Below are 21622 nucleotides of genomic sequence, written 5' to 3' on the forward strand. Positions count from 1 at the left end.
ATGAGTCCAGGGGTTATGAAACCACATGACAGGAGCGCTGGGTGCAGGAGGGACCAGCGCCGCCTTGCCACAGGCCGTCTGGCCACCGTCCTCCCTTTCCTGCTGACACGGACCCACCGTGGCCAGGGATGCGGGGGGTACAGGGAGCAGCACTGATGCCCCTCCCCAGGGCTCCATCCCCACCCTGAGCCCCGGGGCACAAAGCTGGAGCCGCCCCCAGCCCCGGCGCGGTTCCCTCAGTCGTGCTGTGTGCCCATCCCAGTGCTGCCCAGTCGTAGGGTGCCACCACGGCCAAAGGAGAGGCGAGGCGGGTGTGAGCGTGCACCAGCTGGGTTTATTGCTCGGCCAGGACGCGGAGCACAGCCCGGCACGGGACAGCAGCCGGCGCTCCCACCGCTGCCACGTCCCCCTTGGCTCCCATGCTCTGGCCCCGGGCGCTGCCGTTCGCTGCCGCCCATCTCACCCCACAGGGCAAACCCTGCCCCAGCCAGACCCTGGGGCCACCACCCGCCCCAGCCCAGCACCGTCCCCTCCTGCCACCAGCCCCAGCCTCCTCCCTGCGCCGCCCGCAGCACTGTACTGCCAGCGCCATGTCCCTCTCAGCACCTTCCTCACTCACCACCGCCAACATCATCATCCCTTCCTCACCCACGGGAGCCGCCCCACAGCCCTCCGCAGGCCCCGCGTCCCCAGGGCCCCCTGCCCGACGCACCATGGGGGGGCTGGGCCCCAACCAACAACCCTCATCTCTGCGGACAAGGGTTCGGCATGAGCCATATGCCATGTCCGTCCCCACTCTGGGGAGAAGCAGGCAGCCCTGTGCTGCCATGCCCAGGGCACGTCCTTGCCGAGGGGACCGGTCTGCATCCCCATCAGTGTCCCCACCAATGCGGCATCCCAGAGCCTGCTCTGCCCAGCCCCGGCGTTACGCTACAGTTAGAAGTGGGAGCAGCTCCTCGGCATGGCCACGCATCCGTCCTTGCCGCCCCGGCAGCTCTCAGACCTCCCTGCAAGGCACAGACCGGGGAGAGATGCCCTTAGCCCTGGGACCTGGCACCTGGCCGCAGCGAGCATCCAGGAGGGCCGGATCATCCTCCAGGAGCAAGTGGGCAGGAGCACACTTACGAGGCGGTCAACGTGGAGTTGAGCAGCAGCGTGGTCCGGATCCGGTAGAGCTGCGCCAGTGTCAGTTTGCGGTGCTGAGCCGACTGCGGGTCTGAGAGGGTCCGGCGGGCAGCGGGCGGGGGCTCGCGACTGAGCTCCCCTGGGAGGGACGCTGGGCTCTCCACCGACTCCTCCAGCTCCGAGAGCTCAGAGGTGGAGCTGTCACTGCTGCCAGGGGCAGCTGGGGGGCCGGCGGCTTGGCTAGTCCAGGGGGGGCCGGCACAGAGGTTGGAGAGGCTGCGGCTCTGGCTGAGGGGGGCCAGGGGGCCGGAGGGCAGGAGCTGGGGCAGGCTGGCCTCCGACTTAGACTTAAGCACCCTGGCCGGGCAGGGCAGGAGCTGCACAGGTGTCCGTCGGCGCAGCCGGGGCGAGGGTGGCCGTGGGGCCGAGGGGGGCTCCCGCCCCTCCTCAGCTGCCCCCTCCGGCTGTTGGCTGAAGTCCCGCAATGAGGCAGGCGAGAGCGTGCCGTAGGCGCTGTCGATGGAGGACGAGCGGCAGCCGCTGGCCAGGGGGGACGTGCCATGGGGCAGGGGTACAGGCAGAGTGCCCGCGGGCAGCTCCCAGGTGGGGGTCTCAGCAGAGGTGGGGTTGTCGGCGGAGGTGCCGGTGCTGACGGAGGATCCATCCGAGGTTGAGCTGAAGGGCCCCGCATCCCAGTCCGGGGAGGAGAGCTCGTCGCTGCCGCCGTCTGCCGCCACCACGGCGAGGGTCTCAGTGGAGCCGTCGGAGGGGCTGCAGGGGCAGCAGGGTGAGGAGGGGGCTGCGCCAGGCCAGGGGTGCGCGGGGCCCCCCTCCCACTCCCTACCACTGCTGTGAGTCCGGGCTGGCGCTGCCGCGGCGCAGGACGGTGGGCGAACTGGCGGCCGAGGCACTGCTCTCGCCGTCCTCCTCCTCCTCCTCCAGGCGCCGGCGCTGCCGCAGCTGCTGCAGCAGGTTCTGGGGAGAGGGAGGCATCAGAGAGGCATGGGGTACCCACAGGGCACCCGCCCGCCCTCGCGCCCCTCACCTGGGCATTGCGCACCGCCTCGACCCAACTGCGGCACAGCGACTGCCCACTGGCCTGGAAGGTGTAGGCGGCCACGGCACTCCCCAGCTCATTCAGGTAGATGAGGAGGAAGGAGCCTGCGGGCAGGGGCTGTCAGCAGTGTCTGGGGACTCCCCTGTGGCCCCCATCACCCCCGGCGCCACTCACCCGGGTCCCTGAGTTCCCGGCAGACAACCTTGTCCACCAGCAAGGGCTGCCGGACCACCTTGGTGCGCTCAGCCTTCTTGAGGGGCTTGGTGATGAGGAAGAGGTCGGTGAAGAGGAAGCAGTAGACGTCCATCTGGGGGTGAGAGCAGGGCCGTGGGCACTGGCCAGCGTGGCGGGCAGGGGCAGGCAGGCAGGGGCCAGGGCCAAGGCTCCCCCCGTCCCCCGTGGTCCTCACCTTGCTGTCTTTACCTTCCCGCATCCGCAGGCTGCCCTCAAGGAGGAGCTGCCGGGTTTCCTCCGGGGAGGTGCCAGGGATGGGGGCCGTCAGGTCCAGCCGCAGAAACGCCTTCAGCAGCTGCCGGGAGCCCCTGGTGTCACCACCGGGCACAGCATGGGGTGGCATGGGGTAGCATGGCATGGCATGGGGTGGCATGGGGTGGCATAGGGTGGTATGACATGGCATGAGGTAGCATGGCATGGGGTGGCATTGAGCAGCATAGCATGGCATGGCATGGCATGGCATGGCATGGGGTGGCAAGACACGGGGTGGCAAGACACAGCAGCTCCGCCATGCCCAGCCTACCTTGTCTGCCTCGTCTGTGCTGCCCTCCACCACCTCATAGGCATCGATGCGATCGAGGATGGCGGCCAGGCGCTGCTGCTCCTGCCGCTGGCGCATCCGCGAGTTGACGTGGTTGATGAAGTGCTCCACAGAGCCAATCTGCAGCCGGGGCGGTGGGTGTGAGGGGCCGGGGGGGACCATCCCACGCTGCACCCCACCACCCTGTGCCCCCGGCCCCTTACCATGGCGGTGATGGCATCACGGGCGCATGGGTCATCCGTCTTCTTCAGCACGGACTTGAGGAGCAGCGGGTACTTGGTGAGGCGCTGGTGGGGCTTCACCAGCATGTCACTCAGCTTCAGGCGGCTGCACTGCTCGTGCTTCTCAGCCCACTGCAGCACGTGGGTGTCAGCCCTGGCACCGGCCCCAGCACCGGCCCCGGCCCCAGCCCCCACCCCCTCCCCTTACCGTCACGTAGGCACGGAAGAGCTCGCTGTCCCGCAGCAGCGCCCGCATGTACTCCATGCAGCCCTCCTCCTCCATGCAGTACCGCACGTAGGGCTTGAAGAGGGAGCCGAACTGGGGGGCGCAGGGGGGTCACTGCGGGGCACGGCACAAAACAGCCCCCCGCCATGGCACGGGGTCCCCACTCACCATCTTGAAGCCATCAAGGAAGTCAACAGGGTCAATCAGCGCCCCGGTCCGGCGCGCCTTGGCCAGCACCGGGGCCATGACAGTGTGCCACAGCTCGTGGTGCAGCCGGATGATCTCCCCGATGTTGCCAAAGAGCCGCTCGGCATCCACCTGCGGGGGTGAGGCAGGCAGCTGCGTGGGGACAGCACCCTCACCCTGCCAGCATGGCCAGACTGGGGTCCCATCCCCAACCTGGGGGTCCCCAGTCCCCGCAGCCCCCTACCACTCACCTCGCAGAGCAGCCCTGACTCCTGCAGGTTCAGCAGGCAGCAGAGGAAGAGCTGCGGGGACAGAGTGGGGAGTCGGTGGGGTGCAGCCACGGCCCCCAGCCCCCTGGCACAGCACGGCTGCTGCTGGCACTCACGTCAGTGATGACTTTGAGCTTGCGGATGTAGGTGGCCTCAGTGTGCAGCAGCTCCCAGATGGCTTCCTGCTGGTGGCACTGCCGGCGTGACAGGGCCTGCCGGGCTGAGTGTCAGCGCCGTGCCGGTGGCTGGGCAGAGCCACCGCAGCCCCCCAGCCCCCCTGGCCCTACCTCCGCGCCCTGGATGATCTGTTGCCAGCTGTCCTCCAGCGCCAGCCCAGCCTCATCCCTGTCCTCCTCCCAGGAGTCGCAGTCGAAGCAGAGCTGGGGCGGCAGCTTGGGCAGCCCGAAGGTGCTATAGGCGTGCAGCCTGCTCGCCAGCTGCTCCAGCTTCTCAGTCTCCTGGCCGAAAATGGGGGGCAGAGCAGCTGGGCGGGGGGCCGGCGGGGATGTGCCACAGACCCCCTCACCCTGGCCATGGAGCTGGGGGGGCTCGAGCCCCAGGGGGACCCATCCCAGCTCCGCAGCATCACTGCGGGCAGCTCCCGTGCCCCCTCTGCGTCCCACCTACCCGCCCAAAGGAGCCAGTGCCAGTGCTGGAGCCGAAGAAGCCACTGAAGCGGCTGGCAGCGCGGTTCTTCCAGGTGTCAGTGCCATTGGCAGACAGGGAGCTGCTGCTGTGGGCGGCCGGCTCAGGGCCGGGGATGCTGGCGTCCCCCAGGAACTCTGTCATGTTCTTCCTCCGCCGGCCCGGAGCCTGCGGCGGGGACAGCCAGTGCCCCCTGGGTCAGCGCCTGGCACCGCACACCGGGGCCACCGGGCTGGGGACAGCGGCACGGCGCAGCATGATGCTACAGCAGGGCTGACCTCGAGTACCCATGGGACAGACAGACACCCAGATGGCACCCCTGGGCAGCAGGGCCCCCCCGGCCATGCTCCCCTGCCCACACTGACCTGCCTACCTGCATCCCGGGGGTGCAGGGCCCCAGGTGCTGCCTGACCAAGCCCGTCCAGCTGTGGGCAAGCGGCCCCAGCAGCGTGGGGGCTCAGGGCATCCCGCAGGGCAGAGCACTCTGGCCGAGCCGCCTGCCCAGCCGTGCTCCCAGCTCGGACAGTGGAGCCGGGCAGGCAGTGGCCAGGCTCCTCCGAAACAAAAGGAGGTGGGGCCAGCAACGAAAACCTAATTTCCCTCCTCGCCAGATAAGCTAACCAGAGCTGAACAATTCACCAGCAGAGATCAAAGCCCCTCCGGCCGGCTGCGAGAGCTGGGTCATGGCCAAGTGGCTCCTGCCGGCCTGGGCACCGCTGCACCGGCTGCCTCCCCACGTATCCCTGGGCCATGCCGGGACGTGGCTGCTGCCGTCTCCTCACTCTGCCACAAAGGGCAGCAGGGCCGGGGCTCCCCACCTGCCACCGAGCCATGGGACGTGGCACACTGCTGCCACCGGCACAGCCCCGCACCCTGCGATGTCCCTGGCCCCGGGCAGGGAGAGCCACTGGGGGCACCATCCCTGTTACTCACCGTGCTGCCGTGTCCCCAGGTGCCCCGGCCGCTGCCAGCCCCATCGCCCTGGTGTGGCTCGGCTCCCGCCTGCCCCCAGGAAGGCAGTCGGAGCTGAGACCCCCGTGGGGGCGGTTGGGTACCTGCTGCCCCCCGTGCACCGCTGGGGCCGTGCCAGTCCCACAGCCAGGCATCGTAGTGCTGGATGCGGGTGGCCACCAGCCCTGGCCACACGGCCAGCTTGCCACCTTCAAGGGCCGCCGGCACCCCCGGAGCTGCTCCCTGCGAGCGTGGCAGCCTGCTCCCACGGGGAGTGGTGGCCAGCCCGGCCCCACACCTTATCTGGGGCCAGGGTCCACGGGGCAGGACCAAGCTGTGCTCGGCAGCTGCCAGGCGCCGCGGCGAGAGGAGGGCCGGCAGCCAGGGTGAGCCCTGGGGCCGGGATGGTACTGAGCAGCTGCCACCGCCGAGGCCCCCGGGCTGTTGTTTACCTTTGCTCTGGTGCCAGCCTGCATGTAGCATGGCCACGGGGCCAGTGCCACCGGCTGAGCTGCCACGCCTGGCACAGGGCACCACCCATGCACTGCCACCACAGCACAGCCGGCATGGCACAGCCAGCACGGCACAGCCAGGAGCCAAACTGGCTCTTAGGGGCTCCAGGGGGGTCTTCAGCCCACACCACACAAGGCCATCCAGGAGATGCCATGCTGCTGCCCCATGTCCCCATCTTCCCAGCAAGGATGGCTACGGGGAGATCCCGCACCCCACCACCCCTTCCCTAATTCCTCCCCCCGGGGCTGGCACCGGCACTCACCAGGCTGTCGGCACCCTCCCGGTGTCCCAGCACCAGCTCTGGTGCTGGCCCGAGGAGCATGGTGGTGCTGACGGGGTGCAGGATGGGCAGGCTGACCGACCTGGCATCCCGTGCCGTCTGCTCCACCTTCAGCTCATCCCCAGGCTTGGCTGTGGGAGCATCGGGTGATCAGAGTCTCCCAGGAGCCCCAGTGTGGCCAAGCCTCCCGCCAGGCCCCCGCCACACCTTTCACCCGCAGGTAGTGCCCCCCGAAGTGGTACGCCTCGAACTGGAGGGAGAGCGGCGTGTGGGACTGGTCCAGGTAGACGTCCACCTTGCCTGGCTCAATCGCCTTCCTCTCAAAGACCGGCAGCAGCACCTCCCTGCGGGGACACAAGCCCCATGTCCGTCTCCACGTCCATCCCCGCATCCATCCCTGCATCCGTCCCTGGCAGACTCACCCCAGGGACTTCTTCTTCGCAGCCGGCACGATCTCCGCCTCGATGTTGACGCTGAGGTCAAACTTCAGGGTGAAGCACTCTTTGCTGGGGTCCTGGGGGGAGGTGGCAGCCACTTGCCCAGGGGTCCCTCCCGCCCACCAGGGCCACGCCGCTGCCCTGCAGAGCACCCCAGGGAGAGGGGCTGGTGCCTTACATCCGTGTGCCTGCGCCGAGCCTTCTTCTTGGGCAGCTTCAGCGCCGAGCTCCTCCGCTCCCTGTGGGCACAGGGTGGGCAGGGTGACGGGGACGCCGCAGGCTGGGGATGTGCAGGGGACATGCAGGGCTGGGGGCTCACCCTCTGCTATCCGCCGGTCCCTCCTCCTCCTCCTCCTCCACATCGGAGGCAGGGCTGGTGCGCGGGGGACACGAGCGCGTTGACATGTTGCGGGCCAGGATGGAGCCTGCAAACAGGCATTGAGCTGGGCTGTGCCGGGACCCCCAGCCCCATACCAGCTCCAGCTGCATCCCACTCCCATTCCTGTGCTACACCAGCCTCAAATGCATCCCATTCCCATTGCCGCATCATGCCGGCTCCAAGTGCATCCCGCTGTCGCAGAGCCGCCGGGAGCCCCGGTGCCAGCCACATCCAGCCCGGCTCACCTTGTGGGGGCAGGTTGAAGCGAATGTGGCTGTCGAAGTGCATGGTGCCATGGACGCGGCCGTCACAGAGCTCACACAGGCTGAGGGGACCGCTGCGGTTCAGCTGCCGGCACTCTGCATGGTGGCATACCTGTGGGAGCACGCATCAGCTGGGCACAGGCTACCTGGGGGCCACTGGCCATGGCATGCCAGTGGGAGGGACAGGCAGCACCACGAGCAGCAGGGACCCCCCCCTTCCCATCCCTAGCTGCTGCTGGCACACCACTTGCAGGCAGTGTTGAGGCCAGAGCGGGCGCAGGGAAAGCAGCATGAGCAGGATACGTCCACGAGGGAGGGGGTTCTGCACCGCAGAGCCCCCTCCCCACTCTGCTGCACTGAGCAGGGACCCCGGGAAGGCTGCACATGCCTGGGCACAGGGAGGGGGAGCCGGGGGACAGCCACCTGTGCCCATGCCACCCGCACCTTGCCGGGTGCCAGGGAGGCCGTGCTCCTGCGCCACAGCCCCTTTGTGCCGGCAAGAGCAGCGTCCCCACGGCAGGACGGAGGAAGCGAGCGTCTGCGGCGAAACAATGCTCGATGCCGGCGCGTTTCCTCCGATTGTGTACCGGCCGCGGCTGCGGCCCCAGCCCCGCCGGGCATTCACAGCCGGTTATTTTTAAACCCCCGGCCAGGCCCCCAGTGCGGTGCACAGCCTGTGACCCCCGGCCAGCACCCGCCTTGCTGAGGGCTCCGGCTGGCCCTGCTCCCAGGGACCGCGGTGCTGCCAGCCACTGCCAGCGAGCCCCACTGCACTGCCAGCACATCCCCATCCCCATGTGGGACCCCCATCGCCGCCTTGCATGTGGAGGGGTGCAAGGGGCTGCTGGGGAGGAGGGCCCCTGCCTGGGCTTGCCTGCAGTGCACCGTGCTGCTGCGGGGAGGAAGCGCCCGTGCAGCTTCAGCCGCCCCCGCTTCCTGCCCTCCTTCCTCACAGCACTGCTGAGGTCAGAGCTGACGTGCTCCCGCCACCCGCGCACTCCCTGAGGGGCCACCAGCCCCTCCGTGGCACCCAGCACCGCAGCACTCGCCGGTGTCCTGCCATGAGGCAGCCACAGTCCCGGAGACACGCCGGCCTTACCATCAGCCCAGGACGCCCTGTGTACTTGGCCCCAGTCCTCCTCCTCTCCCACTGCGTGCCCCAGCCCAACACCGTCATAGCCATCGTGGCACCTGTGGGACATGGAGCACGGCCACCGGCTCCAGGCAGTGACTGCAGCCAGTGTTCGCTCGGTGGGAACCCCCTGGGACCCTCAGCAGCTGCCCCGCCGGGATGCGGGGCTCCCTGTCCACCGCGTGCCAGTGGCTCAGCCCCAGGCTCGTCCCTGTAGGAGGGGCCAGGCAAGATGCCCAGACCCCTGTGCCCACCCCAGGGATCAGCTCCCGGCTTGGGGCCCCACCACGCTGCTGGCACGCAGCAGCTTCGCCCTCGGCAGCTGCCCCATGAAGCAAGGGGGGATGCGATGCACCTCCATGCCACAGCAGGACGAGTCCCCAGCCCGGCCAGGACCTTCCAACCCCACGCTACCTGCCGGGCGCCGTTGGGGGTCTCTGACGACAGCAGCAGGGTGGCCCTAGCGTGTCTCTCCTGGCGGTCCCGGCTGCACCCTGGGGCGGCTACAGCCCAGCACCACGCGTGCCCCTGCTGGCGCTGGCCCGGCCACCCCAGCTGTGCAAACAAAGTGCAGCAGCACAGCTCCCGGCGCGGCCAAGCTGCTGTCCTGCCTGCTGCGCCAGAAAGACACTGCCCACAGTCTGGCGTGGGAACCCCAGGGACTCACTGGGAGCCAGTGTGTGGGTCCAGTCCGTCCCGCAACCAGCCAGCCAGTGGGAGAGAAGGGACCCTAAGTCACCCTAGCACCATGTTAGCAAGCAGGGGAACAGACGGGCTGGAGCGGATTAGCCAGAATCACACCAGCTAGGGGAAACAGGCAAGCTGCCGCCATGCCGTTAAATGCCGGCAGGACCGCGACGTGACCAGGGAATGCATGCCCAGCATGGGCTGGGGGGACATGGCTGGCAGGGGGCTGCCGGCCGTGCCAGGGGGACTTTGGGGAGCGGCAGGTCAGGCAGAGCTGCCAGCTGCCCCTTCTCACCCACAAGACAGATGCCAGGCGCCAGCAGAAGGCAGCTGCCCGGCGCTGCCCACCACCCCGCAGGACCCACCTTGGCCGCCTTCCTCTCGCCGGTGCAGTCAGGGTTCTGGCAGCGCAGCACTGTCTCCTCTGGTGGGCACGGCTCGGCTGCGGGAGAGAGGGGGGTGTCAGTGCCGCAGTGCCACGGTAAGCCCCTCCAGCCCCGCTCCCAGCCCTGCCCGCACAGGGGGGCCGCGCTGAGGCTCCCACACTGCAAACCCTGGGTTTAAGAGCTTAGCAAAGCACTCAGGCTCTGCCGAGGCTGGGCCTGCCTGCTCCTGCCTGCTCCTGCCTGCCCCGCGGCCTATCCAAGGGGATGAAACCCCATGCCCAAGAGCCAGCGCTGCATCCCTGCTGGGGGAAGGCACCGTGCATCCTGCAGCATCAGGATCTGGCACCTCCTGCCCAGCACGCCAAGTCACAGGATCAGGACACAGACCTGCCCCAGCTCTCGCGGGGCTGGCACGGACCGGGGCTGCAGCAGGAATGCTAAATCTGCCACTTGCCAGCCCCCAAAGGGGCTTAGGAGCCACATTAAGCTTTGACAGTTAAATCGGCCTTGGGGACAAATCCTATTTTGAAGGCTTTTGTTATGTGTCTTGTCTAATCATTTAAAAATAACAGACTCCGGATGGCTTGCGGCAAAAAAACAGCACGAACACTGTCCTGCAGGGCAGCCCTGCTGCGGGGCAGGGATGCTCCGATGGGGAGCTGCCCTGCCAGGCACGGAGCCGGTGCAGGGGATGAGGAGAGCCCAGGTGGCATGGCTGCACTGGACAGCATGGCCACACCGGCCCCAGCAGCAGGGCAGCCGGCACAGGGGCTTCCCCCACTGTGCCACTCCCCTCTCCCACATCCCTCCTGCCAACAAAAACAGCATCCACACTGGCCCGAGCGGGACCATGGCCAAGGCTGGGGTTAGACTCAGTCTGCGGGAAAAACTGCCTTTTAGGGCAGCGCCAAAAAAGCTGCTGCTTCTGCCCAGAGAGGGGAGTCAATCCGGACCGGTGCTGGCTGCCCCAGCTCCTGGCCAGGAGGCGATCCCGGGTGCAGGCAGGGCTGCCCATGCCGGCAGGGGCTGCCGCGGCACGGCGGGCGCTGCTGGATGACAGCGCAGGAGCAGCCGAGCAGGGCTCAGCTCACCACCCCTCGGGAGAGGGCTGGGAGCTGGGGCTGCCACACTACCCCCGCGGCAGGAGCACAATGAAGGCTCTGTCCCCGCAGCCACCCCACAGCACCAGCCGGGCTGGGCCAGCCCCTCGCCCCCCACCGTTTCACTTGACCTATTGGGAATAATAACGGAAACAAATAAGAAAATCTTTCATGCACCCAAGGGAAAGTTTTCCAAGCTCACTGAAAACTCGAGGCCGGCCGGAGTGGCTGGCAATGCCAGGGATCAGCCCCATGCCACAGCCACTGGCACGGCCAGAGCCACGTGGCTTTTCCCAAACGCTGACCCTGGCAGCAGGTCACGCGCACACTAGGGCCTTAGGCGTGCCGGGTGGGAGCTCCTCAGCAGGGAGCATGCAGAGGGAGCCCCAGTTTCTGGCAGAGGCAGGAGGGTGCCCGGTCCCCGCCAGACACTTTGGGGGCCAGAGGAGGGATCCTGTCCCCACCAGCTCCTCTCCCCGGCCAGTCACCTCTTCCTCCTCCTCTTGCTGCTGCCGGCTGTGTTATCACGCCCAGCTCTCCCAGTGATGGCAAACACTGGGAGTTCGAAACCAGACTGCGCTTACATCAGAGCGCGCTGCAGAAGCTCACTGTTTCAGACATCCATCTGAGCTAGGAGGGAGCAGTACCAGCAGCACGGGGCAGTTTACTTGGTGCTCCCCAGCTGCACCTGCAGCATCCCTACTGCAGCATCCGTATTACATTCCCCAGCACATCCCCGCGGCATCCCCACTGTGGCTGGAGCTTCTCCCAGCCCCTCACCCTTGTTGCCAGGGCTGGAGGTTTTTGGCCAAGCACAACTGCCCACAGCCCACCGGCCCCCCGCGCTCCTCCAGCCACCTACCCCCGAGCTCCTCGCTGATGTCCAGGCTGGAGCTCCAGGAGAAGCGTTCCACCGCCCCGTACTCCAGCCCGGCCAGCCCAGGGGGCAAAGCCTCCAGCTCATAGGCGCCCCGCTTCCTCCAGTACAGAAACATCCTGGGGTCGCGGCTGGGGGGCCCCCCCGGAGCCGTGCCCGCCCCGCCGGGGCCACCGGTGGGACTAGCCGGGGGAGCCCAGCTCTGGCTTTAAGAGCGGGTCCCGGTCTCTGGACAAGCGGCGCATTCATGCTGGCGGCTGGGAGCCGCGGGGCAGCAGAGGGTGCTGCTGGAGGCTGCCCAGCACCCGCGCGGGGGGCGCACAAAGGGCCTTTCTTCAGCCTCCTACAGACATTGCACAAATTTCACTTTCCGCTGTCTATGAAAGACATTCGGCCGCTGAGACAAGACGCGCTTGTGATTAAAATAATCGGCATGAAGAGGGGGCTGTTCGGCGGCTCCGCCATCAGACGGCTTTTGAGGGGGGCAGGAATGTGCCGCCCCGAGCCCTGGCTGCACCCCCGCACCCGTGGGCACATCGGGGGCCCCCAGCCTGCACGGGGAAAGCCAGGGGTCTTTAGGGGGGTTTTCCCCCCTGCTAAATCCAAGAAAATGGGAAAGCACCAGATAGGGCTTAAAACCCGCAAAGGCAGCAAAGGATGGCACCTTTGCCCTGCCCCACGCAAAACTCTCCTTAAAATGGGGAAAACCAAAACACCGCGCAGAACGATCAGCTGAGCTGAGACCATCCCAGCCCCCAAACTCATCGGCATTAACAGCATCTTCTCCTGCAGGTGCCACATGCTCCCCACAGTTTTGCTGCTTCTAGGCGCCCTTTGCCAGAAAAGGTAGCCAGACATTAAAAACAAAATCATTGCTGCAAAGTTAATAGATGCTAACATATTAAAAAGAAAACAAACATCCTGCTTTATTTAGCACATCCTTGATGCTTTAAGTGCTAAGTAACCGATTTCCTATAGATCGCAGTACCAAGTGCCCCCACCCTCGCCGGCAGGATGCTACGTCAAGGTTTACACTCCAAAGCCCCCACCACCCTGTTGCCACTCTCCCCCTCGGGGCAGACCCGTGGTGAGCACCGGGAGCCGGCACAGTCCCCCCTGCCCAAGGCTGCACCATCCACCTCTGGGCCCCAGCAGGCACTGGCAGCTTGGTCCCCCCAGGAAAGGTCTGAAAATGGACACCTGAGGGTTGGTGCGGGCACATGGGGGTTACTCGCTTGGCCCCCGGCTCCAAAGGGGGAACCCCCACCTGGCCAGCGCAGGGTCCATCGCCCTCGGCTGGGCTGGGTGGATGCTGGGGCACTGGCGACAGCACTGAGGGGGATGCTTGGCCCCAGGGGGATTGTGGCGCCGGGCGTTTCACCCACACAGCTCGCCTGTCTCACCTTTCCTGGCACCTTTTCCGCCTGCTCCCCCGTGACTTGAACCCCCACCTCGCCCTGCCCGGGATTTTCCCCACGGCTGCACGATGGCCCCTGTATTTATTTTAGCCACTGTTGAGGCCAGGTTGCCGGCCAAGTCCTTCCTTCACTGCCAGACCCAGCCAGATGGGGATAATTAGGCCTGGATTAAGTTAAAGCTTTAACTCTTTAAAAGGCTGCAATGCTGCACAGCCCCTTGCAGCTCCTCTCCAGCTCTGTCCCCTCCCTGCTAGTCATCCCATTTAATGTTTGTTTACAGGTACACGTTGCTGGAGCTAGGAAATCTCCTCGCAAACCAGATAAAAACATTTTTCGCAGATTACTTGCGCCCACAGCAGCCACCAGCCGAAAAGATCCGGCACCAAGTGGCGCACTGCATCCCTCCTTCCTCCACAGGAGAGATCTGGCCACAGGGGATGTGAATGGGCATCCGTCTCGGGTGGCTGCGGACCTTAGGGCTGGACCATCCCCCTGCTTTTGGGACACGGGTAGAGCAATGCCACATTAGCAGGAACCACCATCAGAAGCCAGGTTATTTTTGCAGTCAAGGATCCATTAAATGCCTGATGTGCCAATATTACCCATTCAGAAGTAGTTTTCCCGAAAAGGTCCTCAACTCGGCCCGAGATGCTCACTCACCTCTGCATGACTCCCACCAACCTCATCATTCAGGAGCAAATCGCTGCCCCAACAAAGAGCTGAAAAAAAAAAAAATTAAAAGATAAAGTTCCTCTTGTCTTTCCCAGTGGGGCGCAGACCAGGTAATGAGAGTCACGTTAAGACCAAGCACCCCACTGCTCCATGCAGCACATGGGTAACAAATTCCTCCCCATTTTCATCCCCTTTTAGCCTCTACCCATAGCACAATCTATTTAGACAGAGCTGGGCAACACATTCGAGCTAGACCCAGAGCGGCGCTCAAGGCGTTGAACTTAAACCATAGCAACAGGGTACGTGGCCAGAGCCCGCCACGAGGCAGAATAAAGCAGCGTCCCCAGCCGCAGAGGGCTGCGTGGGGCCATCACCAAGGCAAGCTGTGACAGCAGAGAGACGAGCGGCGAGCAGCTGACTCCCTCCAGCAGCTGTACCTGCGGTCACCCAGGGAGAGAGAGAGGATTTTCTAACTTGCTCCTTCTGCCCCCCGTCTCCTTGATGAGCAAAACACCCAAAGACGCAGGTCAGCCGCAGTGCCAGGGAGAGAACCACCGGCACGAGCTCTTCCCCAAACCACAAGTAGCCCAGGGTTATGGCTACTGTGCAGTTATGCTCACACCACCGCGGACTGTTCTCCAAAACCCAGAGCTAATCGAAGGCTAGACTTCAAACGGAGAACCGCTTCTGATGCAAGACAGAGAGTGCTTTCGATGGTAACCACCCGCAGCTTGTATCAACCGTGTCCAAGTCAACGCAGGCCGAGGAAAAAATTCAAACCAGACCAACGCTTTTAATAGATATTTATTACAAAACACCAAAATATAAAACATTATCAAAAATGGACATGCTGTAGTATCTACACCGGACACCTGTCCAGGGTCTCTCAGAGCTCTGTAGCGCCCAGGGCTTCTGTGACCACACCTGGTTCTTGCCAGTCTCCATACAAAACAAATCCCACGATCCAAGGTCACCAAGGCTTTAGGCGTAATCACACTCGAACGCATACTCCCTCCTCTTGAAATGCTTCTTCTTTTTCAGCTTCCCAGACCCCAAGATGCTGTAGTTATAATCGGATGTGACGTAGGGGATCTCTCCCTCAACTCCTTGCTGAAGAGAGGAAACAGAAAACCAGAAACAGCTTTAAGAACTCGTATCTTCAATGGGAACAGGAAGCACTTTCCTCCACAGACCGACAGAGCTGACTGGTGGAAAGGAGCAAGCTATCACCAGACAAACCCCACTCTGGTATCTGAAACACGAGAAGAACATTCTCCTCTCCCTGGTTTCTATGCATTAAGGACAATTTCCTAGAGAGATAACCATCTGCTAATGCCCAGACATCCCTGGGCACGCATAAGCCTCAGAAATAAGAAAATGGAAAACCTGCGAGCCAGCCTAAGCTCAGCCAGCTTCCACCCTCTTCCCATGCAGCTCCTACCTGGCCCACAAGAACGCAGTTTGGGATAGCAATATTTCCAAGGAGCAGACAATTGACTAGTCTCAGGTTCTCCGGAGGCACTGGTGTCAGAATGTGGTAAAGCTTCTTCTCCATCTCAACCCCTCGGACAATTCCTGAAAAAAAAAAAATACACGCAAAGTTCAGTCTTGACTCCACCCGATCATTTCAGACTATGTAACCAGATGCAGCCGAAGCTCTCTGAATAAATGGCTCTTCTAGAACCAAGAGAATGATTTGAGACACGTTGAGAAAAACCTGCATTGCTGTATCCCGCTTTTCCACTATCTCAGCATACATACGAACAGCTAACTTCCCAAACCACCCACCCTTGTTCATTGGTACCTCCCTACAGAAACTCGAGGAGCTCAGTATCAAACGCTAAGTCAGAACTGTAATATTAAATCCAGTCGTAGAAGGAAACTGGCAGACAACTAAAGGAATTTTGCATAAGCCATGTGGAATCTGCTTTTGAGAATGTGAATCCAGAAAGGAAGTAAATTGTCAAGTTATGAAAGAGTGAGAGAAGCCAGCCACAAAAGGCGCTGCTCAGTGACACTCCCCATAGTGTTACCACAAGTTAATGAAAACCAAAGGACTTGAAGCACAGCTGGTAATAGAAGACAATACATGATTATTCTTTTCTCTCATCCCACTTTTTCAGTTGTTTTTGAAAGAGCGGGCAATTCCGTCACTCTGCAACCTATCTGTCAAAGCACGACAGGTGAGAACACAGCTCAAGGTTTCCCGGGCTTGCTCACCGAAGCCAAGGCAATCACAGACCGGTGTCTGTGTCAGCAAGACTGGCCCATCGGTTTGGCATCTGATTTCATCCGGTATCCTGCAAAGCCCGACCCAGCTGGCATTCACTGCATACATGATGTTGGTAGGAGCAACATCGGTGTGAATAACCCTGAGTGCAACAGCACTGAAAGGTACCTGAGGGGGTAAAAAAAGAAGAAAAAACTGTATCATCGGCTCAACGTCAATTTAGTTTGAGTTCAGAGGTAAGACACAAAACCTGAAAGCTCCCAACCCACACCTACCACACACGTGCCACACTGACATCTCAACAAAAACTGCACTTCTCGATGTGCTAAATAAAGTCATTATCTTTTTGCAGATTACAGAGCCTTTTTCCCTCTTCCGAAAAACATTTGCAGTACAAGCAGAACTGTCAATTGCTATAAACTGGGCTCTCTGCAACATCTCCAAGCCTTTAAAAAAATGCTCATTTACCTGATATGGCACAAGACTGTGCAGTGGAAGCACCGCTCCTATGTCTGGGGACTGCAGCTGACCCAGGTAACCCAGTATGGACATGTCACGCAAGATGCTGCTATGCACTCGCCTGGAAAAATAACCACAACAAATCAGGGAAAGGCAGCACAGCCTCACACAGCAATTCAAACCAGATACCCCGGACATTCCGAAGTACACCATGCAGTATTAGCCGCCATTTCACACAAGTTTAGTTTTTAAAACCTCTACCGCTGAAGAAAATTTAGAGCTATGTTTTTATTACCGCTAAGGGATCATAGGATTTAGGGCATTGTTTCAACTTTAAAAAGGCATTAATTAACAAGGGTGGTGTTTGGTTTTGTTGGTTTTTGTTTTGTTTTGTTTTTAACAAAGTTGTTATTAGATAATGGCTCCCTTCTCCAACCCTGATATCCACACACCTTTCAGTCAGTTGCGAGAGAGTAATACATCTGTTTTCTTAAATAGCTCATTAGTGAAGGCTGAGTCAAAAAAAGCACTTAAAATTGGCAACAAAGACCCAAGGTCCAGGAAAATAAACATTTCAGAGATGCTCATAGTATCAGAGAAATTAAGAAATAATGTGATCATCATCTAGCTCTGTAAGAAATGGGTAAGAAACCTCCCAATTAGAAAAAAAAAGGAGACATAATATTCAGTGATTCCAAGTGGAAGTCATGCCCAGTGTAAAAGTAACTAGCAGTAGTCATCGGAAGTAGAGTAGGGAGGAACAACACCCCCCACCCCCGCCCCCCAACTTAAAAAACCCCCATCCTATACAAACCTCCCCCAAAGAAAATACCCAGAAAACTCAAACAAAACCCAAACATAACCCCCAATAAGTAAACTAATAAGCTCTGACCAATTTACTGGAGCTCTCGAGGCCAAAGCAAAGCAAGAGCCTTTACCGTCAGGACTACGGGTGATTTTGTTAAGCCCACTAACCACTACATAGCACTAAACTTTCTACTTACGCTTCACCTGCAACTCCTGCTCGAGGGAACTCTGGATGGACGTACAGCAACTTATACTCGGGAGCCGATGCATCTCCCTCCCCTTCAGAGGGCTTCCAGTTCTCCGCTCCACTCATACCCATCTGCTTGCATTTGGCTTGCTGTTTGCCTTTGGTGTACAGGCCAGGAGTGAGATGAATGTGCTCTGGGGTGAGCGGAGCCATGGCTTTCCAGTCGTACACATCCATCTGAACAACGTGACTGGGTGACAACAGCCGAATGATATCAATCAGAAGCAGCAACCCCTCACCTTTAGGGAGCAGAGAAAACACGATTGCTGCCACTACATAAACAGGTCGGAACACTGTTACGGAAGACCAGTACTGGCTCGAGGGGGGTAAGCTGTATTTATTTTCTGGTTCCGGACTCTCTAGAAAGCGTTACGGTGTACTGCTACGATTATTACCTTCCTTCCGCACTACCTCTTGAGAACAGATTTATCCTGTTTACCTTTCACCCAGCCCATGGTATTGATGACTAAAGGCACTTCCTTCTTGTAGGAGCTGAACACATACTTCACGACATCAAGGTATCTTTCCGTGTCCTGCTCACAACTAGTCTGTCCGTAATATACCATCTTACGTGGCATTTGCTGATGAGTGAATGGTGGACCTGAAAAAGCAAGCAGCAAACCTCTAGTGGTTTCAGTAAGTCAAATCAAAAAACTCCCATCCTTGTAGCGCCTACATGCAATCCCTTCCGAAATCTGTCCTCTTTTCACATGCTAACAGTCCTTCTTGTACAGCCTGCACCTATGGTGAAACTTTTCTGGCACTTGCAAGACTCCATGCTAGTAGTTTTGTTTGTTTGGGGGTTTGGGTTCTTTTCTTGTTTGTTTTAAATCACTGGTTACACATTTGTGAATTTTAAAACAACAATCTTCTATGATAGACTATCCAAGAAGTAAACCAGTCTGGCCATTTCCTTTTTAGACAGCGACCCAAACCCACAAATACCAGCAATTTCTCTGGCTCTAGTTTTTTTACGCTCGTAACAACAGCCCCCAACCTATGTGGATCCACTTTGTACTTCTGAAGCTAGTTTTATCTACTGATACTAAAAACTGGGAAAGACTTTCCCAAAGAGACCCTTCAAATCTGAAAGGCTGAAAATCCACTTTGACATGCCACAGCCTGTTCCACCACCTTATAAACAACTATCTTCTCCTCTCTTTAAAACAGAAAAAACAAGCAGGGAGAATAGCTCCATGTTACTTAGTGAGATTTTTCACATGAAGCTTAGATGCCCCTAGCAAGGAAACGTTTACAGCCTTTGTTTCATTTTCTATATGCACCTTTGACAGATGTGGCAACTTCCCCTGAAGTACAGCCTCTACTCAGAAAGCACCTTCTGGAAATGAAACAGGTTTCTGGCAACTGCAGAAAACAGCAAAACACGTACCAAGAATTGGCTCTGTTATGTTACTTAAAGACACGCATCCAGGAGGCGTAAATTCAGTTTGACCTATGTCACATTCCATATATTCAACCGAGGGAAGGCTGCAGTGAAAGAAGCCCGTATATTAGCGTCCACTAAAAAAAGAAACGGGACACGACCTGGAACACATCAGAAGCACAATCTGATTTTGTTCCAGGTCATCAAAATTAAATTCTTGAACACAATCAAACCACCACTTGTCTCTCTCCTTCCCCCACCTGAGGGAGTATTAAGTGAGAACGTAAAAGGCTCACCTACAGTTCAGTATTATATTACAATAGTTCCTATACCCATCCAGCCCTAAAAGAAGTAGCTAGAACGATAATTGGAGGTGGTACCAATCAGCGTACTGCTCTCCCACATTAACTGGGCACCCTGAGACCAGCCATTTGAGATTCATAAGCTTTATCGTCTTTATTTTAAGCATGCAGTGGTCAGGAGAATAAGCTTCTACACCTAGCTCTGCCAAGAATCTTCAAAGACCCTAACAAATTATAACTTACTGTGTATTTTTAAGTGTTATAACTCCCAATTCCTTACTGAACCCTAACTGCTCGGTGCTCAATTAGTTCACATACTCCAAGACAGCAATTTAGTAGTATTTCAATAGAAATGTTTCAGTAGTCAACTTTTCTGAAAGGAACCCAAGACAAGAATGCCTATTTTTCTGGATTTTTGTTTGTTTGTTTGTTTTTAAAAGATAAGCCACCTTCCAGTCATAACAGTTTTTCTGAGAATCTTGGCAGGCAGTTTTTGTTCCTTCTCCTAAATCCCATGCAGTACTTAAAAACTTGTAGAACATGGAAAGACTCACCGATTCAGTAACAGATTAATTAGGTATCTGTTAAATGTAGATTTCCCAGTGTTTTTTGGGCCACACACCAGAACCACAGGGACACCTTCATCTTCCGCTGGAAAAACAAACATACTCTGAAATGGACCAATGCTGTCAGTTATTCCGGTGTGCCCTGTTTACATAAATTTGTTAAAAAAAAAAAAAAAAAAGCCCCCCAAAACCTACAGACTCTGTGATCTAACTAGAATGTATTTTAGTTAAACAGAAAAAAATCCGTTAAAGAGAAGCACATTAAGAGTACCAGTGTACTCAGTGTACCAGGCTCTTGAAGTGAGAAGCAAGCCCTAGCACTAAACCCCAGCACGTATGACCTCCAATCGCTCACAGTATTTTAGATGTTGCTGGATAAGTAAGGGAGTGTTTTTTCTACCTGCTACAAAAGAGAGCAAAATGAGAGTTCTGATGTCAGACTGGGAAGTGCCTTTACAGCAGCAAGCTGCCTGTCTGGCAGCAGAGGCACAAACCCACTCGAGGTGATGCACGAGCTCAAGACTCCCACTATTTAGGAGAAAAACATGACCCTCAATCAGCGCCTGTCACAGGGCACACTCTCCCTAACTTTAGCTCATGAAAAGCCTCATGAATGAAGCTACTAAAGCCCCCAACCTCACCAAGCACACGCCACTCACCACAGCATGCTTGGATCAGCTCCTCCAAAGCCAGGAACATGCTCTCCGACACCAGTAGCCCACGGTCAGGGCTACGCTTCACGATGCCAACAGATGCCAGAACCGCATCTTCCGGCGTGAAGCTGGGTTCTTCCTTTTTCTAGGCAAGAGTGGAAAAATGCTTGAGAGAGGTGTGCATAAGGCCTTGTAGCTGTGTTGCTGGACACTGACAGGCATGCTAAGCAGGGCAGCCACCTCTCACTCTGCACAAGGCCTGTTTTGGGGAAGGCTGCTGCCCAGGGCGGAGCGGGCATCACGATGCTTTCTGGGTCTCACCTGGGGCTCGAAGAGCCGCGACAGCTGCAGGTGGCTCAGCAGGTACCGTGTCACTGGCGTGTCCAGGTGCTCCAGCAGCACCACGGCGCACTCCGGCGAGAATCGTGCCATCACCCTCACCCGCGCCTCTGCAACAGGGGGAGAGCGCCGCCCTCAGCCCGCGCTAAAGGACGGTGTGCAGCGCCGCACGCAAAATGGCGGACGCCCCGCACCGCGCCGCATACAAAATGGCTGCCTCCCGCACCACACGCAAAATGGCGGCCACCCGCACCGCACCCAAAATGGCGGACCGCAACCGGCGGGCCATCCTCCGCTTCACCCCCGGCTGGCACTCACGGCGGCGGACGCTGTGCGCCCGCATGGCAGCGCGGGCGGCGGCGCGGAGCTGCCGGAGGTCGGCGGCGGTCGGTCGGTCGGCGGGCAGCGCCTCCAGGGTGAGCGCGCAGTGGGTGGCCGGCGAGAAGACCGGCAGCCCCGGCTGGTGCGAGGCGACGGCGAAGCCCAGGAGGCGGACGGCGCCATAGAGACAGCGCAGGCGGCATTTGCCGGTGAAGGTCAGCGCCTGCGGGGCGAGACGACAGTGAGGAGGCGGCGGAGGGGAGGGAGGGGGCGGCGGGGCCGGTCTGTGCCCACCTGCCGCGGCGCCAGGAGGAGGACGGCGGAGCCCTCCGCCGCCTCCACAGCCGCCAGGCCCGCCTCGGCCGGCGGCACCATGCCGGCGCGGGCGAAGGAGGCGGCAAACTCCCTCCAGGCCGCCTCCGCCCGGCCCCCACGGGACGGGGCCCGGCGGGGGCGGCGGGACGGCGGGCCGCGCCGCGCGGGCATGGCCGCCTCAGCCTCCCTCCGCCTCCTCCTCCGGGGCCGCCCCTCGGCCGAGCGCCGCCCGCCCCGTTAAGAGGCGCCGCCCGCCGCCCAGCACCGCCCCGCCATGCCGCTGCCCACCCTGCTCTGCCTCTGCGCGGCCGCCGCCGCTGCCTCCTTCACGAGCCGCGGCGACTACCGCTTGGCCGGTCTCGTCCAGATGCACGCCCCGGCGCCGCCGGTGGACGGCTGC

General features: G+C 60.1%; 2 protein-coding genes across 3 annotated transcripts; both read right to left on the reverse strand.

Annotated features, from left to right (window-relative positions):
• Positions 1-878: 878 nt before the first annotated feature.
• PLEKHG5 (pleckstrin homology and RhoGEF domain containing G5) lies at positions 879-11555 on the reverse strand. Of its 2 annotated transcripts, XM_076356445.1 has the most exons (22): positions 11495-11555; positions 9512-9588; positions 7310-7439; positions 7005-7110; positions 6864-6924; positions 6671-6762; positions 6456-6592; positions 6231-6379; positions 4487-4672; positions 4147-4317; positions 3976-4071; positions 3842-3892; positions 3573-3722; positions 3387-3497; positions 3161-3310; positions 2940-3077; positions 2592-2711; positions 2357-2489; positions 2171-2286; positions 1970-2100; positions 1126-1896; positions 879-1007 (listed from the first exon to the last, which is right to left on the reverse strand). In XM_076356445.1, the coding sequence occupies exons 3-22, from the start codon at positions 7350-7352 to the stop codon at positions 998-1000; spliced, it is 2922 nt and encodes a 973-aa protein (XP_076212560.1). In that variant the 5' UTR covers positions 7353-7439; positions 9512-9588; positions 11495-11555; the 3' UTR covers positions 879-997. The 2 variants fall into 2 exon arrangements, with proteins under 2 accessions (XP_076212560.1, XP_076212562.1); XM_076356447.1 differs by lacking the exons at positions 6231-6379; positions 6456-6592; positions 6671-6762; ... (3 more) ...; positions 9512-9588; positions 11495-11555 and adding an exon at positions 4878-4939.
• A 2830-nt stretch (positions 11556-14385) lies between these two features.
• On the reverse strand, positions 14386-21393 carry NOL9 (nucleolar protein 9). The gene is made up of 12 exons (XM_076356448.1): positions 21202-21393; positions 20905-21130; positions 20569-20696; positions 20254-20392; positions 19583-19679; positions 18733-18830; positions 17782-17943; positions 17293-17581; positions 16298-16409; positions 15820-15997; positions 15041-15174; positions 14386-14709 (listed from the first exon to the last, which is right to left on the reverse strand). Exons 1-12 carry the CDS (start codon positions 21391-21393, stop codon positions 14581-14583), a joined length of 1884 nt encoding a protein of 627 aa, XP_076212563.1. The 3' UTR covers positions 14386-14580.
• Between the last annotated feature and the right edge of the window lie 229 nt (positions 21394-21622).

This window comes from Aptenodytes patagonicus, chromosome 19 (genome assembly GCF_965638725.1).
Source record: "Aptenodytes patagonicus chromosome 19, bAptPat1.pri.cur, whole genome shotgun sequence".
In the NCBI taxonomy this organism is placed as follows: Eukaryota; Metazoa; Chordata; class Aves; order Sphenisciformes; family Spheniscidae; genus Aptenodytes; species Aptenodytes patagonicus.